This window comes from Acanthochromis polyacanthus, chromosome 3 (assembly GCF_021347895.1).
Source record: "Acanthochromis polyacanthus isolate Apoly-LR-REF ecotype Palm Island chromosome 3, KAUST_Apoly_ChrSc, whole genome shotgun sequence".
Classification (NCBI taxonomy): domain Eukaryota; kingdom Metazoa; phylum Chordata; class Actinopteri; family Pomacentridae; genus Acanthochromis; species Acanthochromis polyacanthus.
Window position 1 is genome coordinate 46,382,702 of NC_067115.1, and position 8,715 is coordinate 46,391,416.

Consider the following 8,715-nt stretch of genomic DNA (forward strand, 5'->3'; position numbering starts at 1 on the left):
TAATATGTTTCATGTTTTTTTAAAGTGTATTAATCGCTGATTTTTTTTTCTTCTTTTTTTGAATTCCACCACAATATTGCACGGTTGTAAAACAGTTTAGCTTCGCTTTGGTGAAAAACATCAGTGAATTAGTTGTTTATCAATGTCTTCAGCAGTCATTTTTGTTGGTAAATGAGAGACATTAGTACCGCACATGTCTGCATCTTCAAACCATAAACAAGGAAGTGAATTTGGTGACGTATGTGCATTAGGTTTGCGCTGGGGGCTGCTATGATTGGTGGAACTCACGGGAGGCGGGCCAAAATTGCGGGAAAGTTGCGGTGATTGGACAAAATTGCAAGGCCACGCAAAATTTGCAGAGATTGGTTGATTTCGCGTGATCACAACATCGCAAATTCCTGGAGGGACTGCTATATTGATCCCCGAAGGGAAATTCAATTGTTTGGTCTTATCTTTTTGCATTTGAATTAAACAGTCCGATTGCTGATGGCAAGAAACATTTCCTGAATCTTTCAGTCCTGCAGCACAGGGATAGGAGCCGTCCACCAATGTTTTGTTGTTCACTGAGGCAAATGTGAAGTGGATGATCCATGTTTGTCAGAATGGCCTCCATCTTTCTAAGTGTCCGTCTCTCCACCTCATCCTCCAATGTGTTCAATCCGATTCCAACTACAGAGCAGCTTTTTTAATCAGTTTGTTCAGATGCCTTGCATCCTTGTTCTTTATGCTGCCTCCCCAGCAGACTGCAACATAAAACAGGACACTTGCTACCACAGACTGATAAAACATCTGCAGCATCTTACTGAAGATGTCTATTGATCGAAGTGCTCTCAGGTAAAAAAGTCGGCTCTGGCCCTTTTTGTAGATCAAGTCTGCATTTTTAGACCAGTCTAATTTATTGTCAAGGTGGACACCTAAATATTTATATGATGTCACCACCTCCATGTCAACACCACAAGTGTTCAATAGATGAAGAGGGGTTTTGGATCTGCGGAAATTTATGATCATTTCCTTTGTCTTTGAGGCGTTGAGTAGCAGGCAGTTTTTGTGACTCCAGTCACTGAAGGCACTTATCAGATCTCTGTATTCAGCTTCATGTCCATTTCTGATACATGCCACGACAGCAGTGTCAGCGTATTTCTGAATGTGGCAGGACTCAATGCTGTATTTGAAGTCAGATGTATACAGTGTGAACAGGAATGGAGCCAGGACTGTTCCTTGTGGAGCCCCAGTACTGCTCATTAATGTCCCAGAAACACAGTTCCCCAGCCTGACAAACTGGCCTTCCTGTCAGGTAATCTGTGATCCATGAAACACAGAAAGGATCCACTCCCATTTCTGTGAGCTTGTGCTTGAGGATGGTGGGTTGGATGGAGTTGAAAAATCAAAGAACATGATTCTCACATAAACTCCAGGTTCCTCCAGATGAGACAGGGCATGGTGAAGCATGAAGAGGATGGCATCATCCACTCCAATGTGTTTTTTGTAAGCCAACTGCAAGGAATCAAGTTTGTCTTTGACCTCAAGCCTCAGTAGACGTAAAACCAGCTGCGCCAGAGTTTTCATGATGTGTGAGGTCAGAGCAATAGGTCTGTAGTCATTTAGTTCAGCCGGACATTTGATTTTTGGTACCGATACAATACAGGATGTCATCCATAGAGCAGGCAGTCTTTGCAGGTAGGACTGTGTTTCTACAGAAGCTGATGTATTCAGTAAAACAATCAACCTGTCTGTCAATGTTCATACTGTCCTCATCCGTTTCCAGAAGCACATTCCAGTCTGTTGATTCAATGCAGTCCCTTAGAGCTTCACTAGTTTGAGGAGTCCGTCCTCTGATTTGGACTTTAGTTGCAGACTGTCTCAGCACACAAGGTTTGTAACAGGTCTGCAGATGAACCAAGTTATGATCTGACCTGCCCAGTGGTGGTAAGGCAGTAGCTCTGTAAGCTTCTTTGACACTGGCATACAGCAGGTCTAGGGTTTTATTCTCTCTGGTAGGGCAGTTAAACTGTGTAAATTCAGTCAGATGAGAGGAGAGGCTGACATGATTGAAATCTCCTGATATTATTACAAGTGTCTCAGGATGTTGAGTCTGTATCCTAGCAACAGTATCATGCAAAACATCACATGGAACCAAGTCAGTTACCTTGGGTGGAATGTATACAAGTATTGTTATGATGTGACCCTTGGAACATAGTATGGCTAAAGTCCATAGTCAAGTCCAAGATTGTGAAGAAAGTAATGAAAATTCTATTTAAAAAAATCTCTTTCATTATTCTGGCATTTAAAGATAATTTTGGTCATCTTAACCGACATAAAACAGGAGAAGCATTGCCAGATTTAATGTCAGATCGTGTAAATTAAAAAAGGGTTATGTGTCGTTTATACAGTGTAAGTAAACTTCTGGGTTCAACTGTCTGAATTTCATGAGAAGGAAAAGGCTGGTAAACTCACAATGCTCAAAAGTATTATTCTCTACCAAAGAAAATGCTGCTCTTTACCTTCCTGAACAACTTGCTTGAAAAACAAGACTTTTCTTCTGTTACTTATCTTCATCACCATGTAAGACATTTTCAGAAAGTATGATCAGCAGCTAGTTCAGCCTCAAACAAAAAACAAGCAGCTTCCTAGCAGTCCACCATTATATCCTCAGTACAGCTGCTTCTGCAGAGCTACATCTCTCCAGCCAACGTCACCTGGCTTTGGTCGGCCCATCTAACCAACTGGAGCAACTTTACACATTTTAAAGAACAAATTCATGATAATAATGTTACAGTGGTATGTTTCTCACTTTTTGTGAAGAATCCATGTTTCCTCCGTTGTTGAGCTCAGACTAAATGGCTGCCAACATTCCTCTGCTCCTCCGTCAGACTCTCCTCCTCCTGCCAATCACCTGTCACATCAAACACATCTTCATTAGGATACCACTCTATACACAAGTGTCAGAGTGTCCCATATGTTCATCAGCCAACACAGAGGACACATTTCAACTCAATAGTTCACTTTTAGCTCTTTTCAGTTTCACTAAAACTGATACAAATGAACTTAAACTGTTAAAAATAAGGAACACAGACAGAAAACAGACATGGAAAAAGAGAATAAAGAGAACATAAAGATGCTACTGCAGGTGATTCAAGACAGGACTGCTGGTAGAAAACTGTTCATGCTGTAAGTTAGTGAATGTATTTTACTGCTCAGTGTTCTGTTTAAAGGCAGCTCTCACTCTCTGTTCTTTGCACTCTCCCATAGTGTCAAGTGTCCTCCCACTTTCAATGACAGGTGATTCGCATTAATGATATTTCTCACAGTTTGTGCAGTTTCCCCACTTGAAAAAGGATGTTTCATCTACCCAGGGTTTGAGCAGGACTCCACTCATCAATCAGACAGTTGCTTTCTTTCTTTTCCCTCTTTTATTTTGCAGTGGTCACAAATTCATGAGATACAGAGGTGGCAACTTCCATAAGTCCATACGTTTAGTTGATAGATTAAGGTGAAAAACCTTTAAACAGAACACAAAAGGACAATGTTCACATTACTGCATTCAGCAAATAGTAACAACCATTCCTCATGGACATTTTCACCACATTGGCAAATGCTACTCCACTCAGTTTATGTTTGTCAACCTCAACACCACATAAACTGAAGCAACAAATCATGGCATGAGCAATATTCAACCCAATACTATACCACACATGAATTTATCTGCATTCTAAAGAGTTAATTTTAAATCACAGTTGAACAAATTACTCTGAGGATTTTTATTAAAATTTTTTAACCATTTTATACTTTTTACTTCATGGTTTTAAAATTATTTTAAGTGCATAAAGTGCTTTTAAAGTGCAATCCTTTCCAGATCCAATAAATAAATAAAGGGCATCGTAAAAACCCACCATTACAAACAGGATGAATTCACTGGTCTTAGCTGGAACCCTCTAATTAGCACCAGAGCCCTAGAGACAGTAAGAGTTGCGACACTCCCATAGGGTGCCGTTGTACGCTTTCTTTCGGTCTACTTCCGGGTTGTGGAGGCTTGTTTAGTTCCAAGCACCGCTTCGACAGTGATAGCCAGCGTTCATTTGCACTGCAGGTCGTTGAGTATATGTGGAGGTAAGTTGATGAAATGCCTACCTCTTTTGAATTGTCAACTGCCTATATTTTATCAGAGGCTCTTTATGATGCATATGCTGAGCTTTATTTGTATTTGCGCAGCGTAATTATATATATATTTTATCTTGGTAGACGACCGAATTTCTGCTACTTTTTTTTAGCTCGACTCTGCTGTTAGCTGTGAAGTTATCTCCAGGGATATATTGACGGATTAATTGTTGATGAGTTGCTACCTCTTTTTAATTTTAACATCTTTATATTGTATCAGAAGCCCTTTGTGGTGCAGACATTTATCTGTATTTGTGAATATTAGCAGATGACCGACTTTCAGGCATTGCCATGTGCTTGTTAGCTGTTCTTTGAAAGCTACCTAGCTACATCGCTACCTCTTTTTAATTGTCAAGACTACGTCCTTTATATGAGACCCTTTATAATACATAAACTTATACTTGTAAGTATTTAACAAATATATTTATTAATATCTATCATATCTATCTATCCACCAGTATCCCGAGAGCCCTCACTGAAGACACGAAGACCCTCATTGTTTCTCCCATTGTCAATAAAACATACTATTTCATTCATCAAAGCATAATGAGTTGTTATTCTTGAATATATATTTTGTGTATGTCTTAAAATGGTTATAGTGAGTCAACTCCTGCCTCATCAGAAGTGGCTGGACACTATCTGCTGAATGGACTGTTGTTACTCTGCTTTTCAATAATTGCCAGACTACGAGTAAGTGAATCAGAGAAATATAGACATTGTCTGGAAATACAATAATCCAGCTGGGCAAAAATTAACATTTTCAATCATCTTACATTTCTGTGTAAAAGTCGATTTTCCATGCTAACACGAATGTGGAACATTCCCTCCAAAACCTCAAAAGTGTCTTTAATATGTCACCTTACGGCTCAAAATGTAAAACTGACATTTACATACATACTCCAATGAATTAATAATCAAACAAGTATTTGGAGGTGTGATTTTATTCCTTTTTTACCGTGAAATCGCCGCTCTCAGTCCCATAGAAGGAAATGACAGCGCTGCCTGTTTGGAACTATTCAGGCTAACATGAACCACGTGACCGCCCCGCTGCCAGAGCATGAGTGTCGCAACTCTTACTATCTCTCGGGCTCTGATTAGCACCAATTAGCCTGCAATCTTATTTTCAACTGAACAATTTCAAAACACACGGCAATTATTGGTAAACAGACAAAGTTCACAGCAAGCCGCTCGTGGCTGATCTCCGTGGCTAATGCTAATGCTAACACATACTGCAGTGGCACACATCGGCAGCTTAAACAGTCTTTTAGAGTCTCCACAATTCTGCTCTTACCGGCTGCAACCCGGATTTTGGAGATGAAGGCAATCCTGCACAGTTTGCCGCAGATCTTGATGCTTTCCCAACAGAAATTCACGCACACTTTGTTTGAACACCGTCATTCATTCTCAGCTCCTCCTCAGTGCTGCGTGTGTCTCCTTTTTGCCGCCGGTGACAAACCTGAAGCCGGAGATTGGTTCCGCCCCAGCTGAGTGTAGGATCTGTGCGTAAATGCTTCTCCTTTGAGTTTTCAGCTCCTTCCAGTTTGACTTGACACATAGACTGCTTTGCACTCTGTGTCACCTGTACCTTCAGAGCTCTGAATAAAAGAACAAAAGATTTATTGCAAAGAACAAAAAAGTTTTGCCTCCACAGCAGCTTGTTATGAAAATGATTGTATTTGATGATTGAATGTTCTTATTCATTGTAATACTGTGTGATGTGTGCTAAAAGAGGAACAAGGACACGAACTATCATCAATATCATTTCATCTTACATGGCTAATTTAAAAAAATATGACATTATATAAATATGCACTACTGTTCAAAAGTTTGAGGTCACTTAGAAATGTCCTTTTTCTTGAAATCAGTTCTTTTCAATGAAGATAGCATTAAATAAATGATAAATCCAGTCTAGACCTTGTTAATGTGGTAAATGACTCTTCTAGCTGGAAACAGCAAATTTTTAATGGAATATCTCCATAGGGGTACAGAGGAACATTTCCAGCAACCATCACTCCTGTGTTCTAATGCTACATTGTGTTAGCTAATGGTGTTGAAAGGCTCATTGATGATTAGAAAACCCTTGTGCAGTTATGTTAGCACATGAATGAAAGTGGGAGCTTTCATGGAGAACATGGAATTGTCTGGATGACCCCAAACTTTTGAACGGTAGTGTACAGAAGAATATGGAAATCATAACGCAGTGTTTGAGCGGTCGTAGGTGAGCTGGTGTGCTAAGGATGAAGAGTGGAAAGGCACTTGGTCCTGATGATATACCTGTGGAGGTATGGAAGTGTCTCGGAGAGGAAGCAGTAGAGTTTGTGACTGGGTTGTTCAACAGGATCTTACATAGTGCGAAGATGCCCGAGGAATGGAGGAGAAGTGTGCTGTGTTCCTCTGACGCTCACTTGAACTAAAAGCATTTGAGCTGCACAAAGTGTGAAATGAGAGAGGAAGCAGTGAATCTCCAAACTGCTGACAGACTTTCACACATTATTGTCCAGTGAAAATCAGCTTTTTGTGCAGCCACACTTGATCCTGATTTGAGTCTTTAAATCCTGTTCTAGTGATGAAATGAGAACTTCCTTCATCTTGTGTGTGATGGAGAAGAATAAAGGGCTGTGGCTAAAAATCCTGACTCTGAGTTCTTCATTACAAACACACATTATATCAGCTGGTTATTATTCATCTGCTTTGTTCTACTCAACATGGAACACAGAGATCAGAACAGGTAGAAATTTAAATATAAAACATCATTTATTTTACAGTTGTAAATTTGATTAAATAGAATTAAAAATGTCAACAAAAAGATCAGATCTTCATAATTTATTGTCTCCATAATGTAAAGTCACTTCTGTTCACCTTTTTGGTTCTGAATCAGAGAAAGCAGCATTTTCTCATCAATTCTGTCTCGTGCTTTAATCATTAATGTTTCAGCTTATTCTTGTTATTGAACTGTTTTCCATCATTATGAACTTTTCTTGCCATAAATCTCCAGAATTTTCTGATGGGATTAAGGTGTGAGGACTTGGCAGTCAGTTCATCACATCTAGATCACTCTTTCCAAAGTATTCTGCGCTCTTCTGTGGTTTGTGGTAAATTCATCCTGAAATCCTTCCATTTCTGTCCTCAATATTCTACCAAATATCAAAGATTCCTTTGGAAGCAGATCTTCAAGGATTTTAGATTTGATTTCCAACAATCAGAATGTTAGAAGTTTCCCTGTTGATCATATTTTACTGATAGTTTCTCTCAAATGTTTCAGCTCATTTTTACTGGAATATTCTGAAGTAAAGTTTGTGTTTTCTGGTGAATGGATCAGATCTCACATTTAGTTTCAATCAAACCCTGAGGCTTCTGGAAAATACACACAGCTTTAAAATAATGTTGGATCATCTGCTGACTGTGTCATTATTAAATGCTTTTAGAGTTTCATTATTTTAACCCTCGTGTCGCTTTAAAGTTTGAAAATGTGGAAAATAATAAATATTTTCACAGGGAAACTTCTGATGTCCACATTTTAACATTTTTGGGAAATTTTTTTGAACATTTTTTGGTGGAAAAAGAAGAAATGTTTCTAAAGAACATTCACATAAAAATCAACCAAAATCCAGTAAATTCTCTGGATTCTGGTTGATTTTTATGTGAATGTTCTTAAAGAAAATATCAGAAGTTTTACTGATAAATATGGAATCACTTTAGATATTTTTAGGATTTATTGGAAGATTTTTACTCATTTTTTAAAAAAAATATTTGCAGGAATTTTCTTGCCAAATTAGGGGGATTTTGTTTTTGTTTTTTTAAATAAAACTTTGAAGGAATTATTGGAATTTTTTTCCTGAAGGTTTTTGCACATTTTCATAAATTTAGTGAATTTTTTTTGCTGAATTTCTGGATTTTTTTCCTGTTTTTTGGTGCCGTAAATGAAGCCAACAGGAGGGTTGATATCCAGAGCTAATAATAAACAGCAGAGGACTGATGGGTCTCCTTGGTGTTTGCTCCTGTTAACATCTCATCTTCTAGTAGTTCCACACTGAAGGAATTCTGCTGGACAACATTGAGAGCATATGAATGAATTTTCCATCCAAAATAATGCAGTGAATGTCAAATAAAGTGGTGTTGAAGCTTGTCAGAAGCTTTCAATGAATGTAGAAAGAGTGTAAAAGCAGCATCCTCTACCAAATGAGCACAATCCATCAATCATCATCAAAGTGTCCAAATTCCAGAGAAGACATGAACTGCAGATTGTAAATGAGTCAAAGTATCCATTTAAAATCATTTCTAGACCATGATCACAAAGTCAAACACTAGATTGTTCTTTTGTCCTTTTCTGTCTCATTTTCACAATATTTTGTCTGGTTTTTGTCTCATTTTTTGTCTTTTTTAATCTGACTTTTGTGGTTCTGATCCTGTAGTAAAAAGCGGTCCGGCCCACTTGAGATCAAACTGGGCTAAATGTGGAACCTGAACTAAAATGAGTGTGACTCCCTGATTGAAAGCTTCTTTGAATGCTTCAAACAGTCATTCTCTAATATCAGCCCAGAAAAACGGATCAAAGTTGGT

At 38.5% G+C, this 8,715-nt stretch overlaps 1 protein-coding gene across 31 annotated transcripts in view; it reads right to left on the bottom strand.

The window, feature by feature from the left end:
- The window catches only part of LOC127533427 (gastrula zinc finger protein XlCGF26.1-like), a 277,821-nt gene that overhangs the window by 211,812 nt on the left and 57,294 nt on the right, over positions 1 to 8,715 (bottom strand). For 4 of the 31 annotated variants that reach the window (XM_051946462.1, XM_051946464.1, XM_051946449.1 and 1 more), the window contains one exon: positions 2,792 to 2,893. The exons of 5 other annotated variants lie outside the window; for them this stretch is intronic. In XM_051946462.1, the coding sequence (XP_051802422.1) occupies positions 2,792 to 2,809 (18 nt within the window). In that variant the 5' untranslated portion in view covers positions 2,810 to 2,893. Of the gene's footprint in view, positions 1 to 2,791; positions 2,894 to 3,223; positions 3,500 to 5,446; positions 6,804 to 8,715 lie in introns of those variants that run through there. 22 more of the 31 variants (XM_051946458.1, XM_051946448.1, XM_051946480.1 and 19 more) reach the window with 20 other exon arrangements.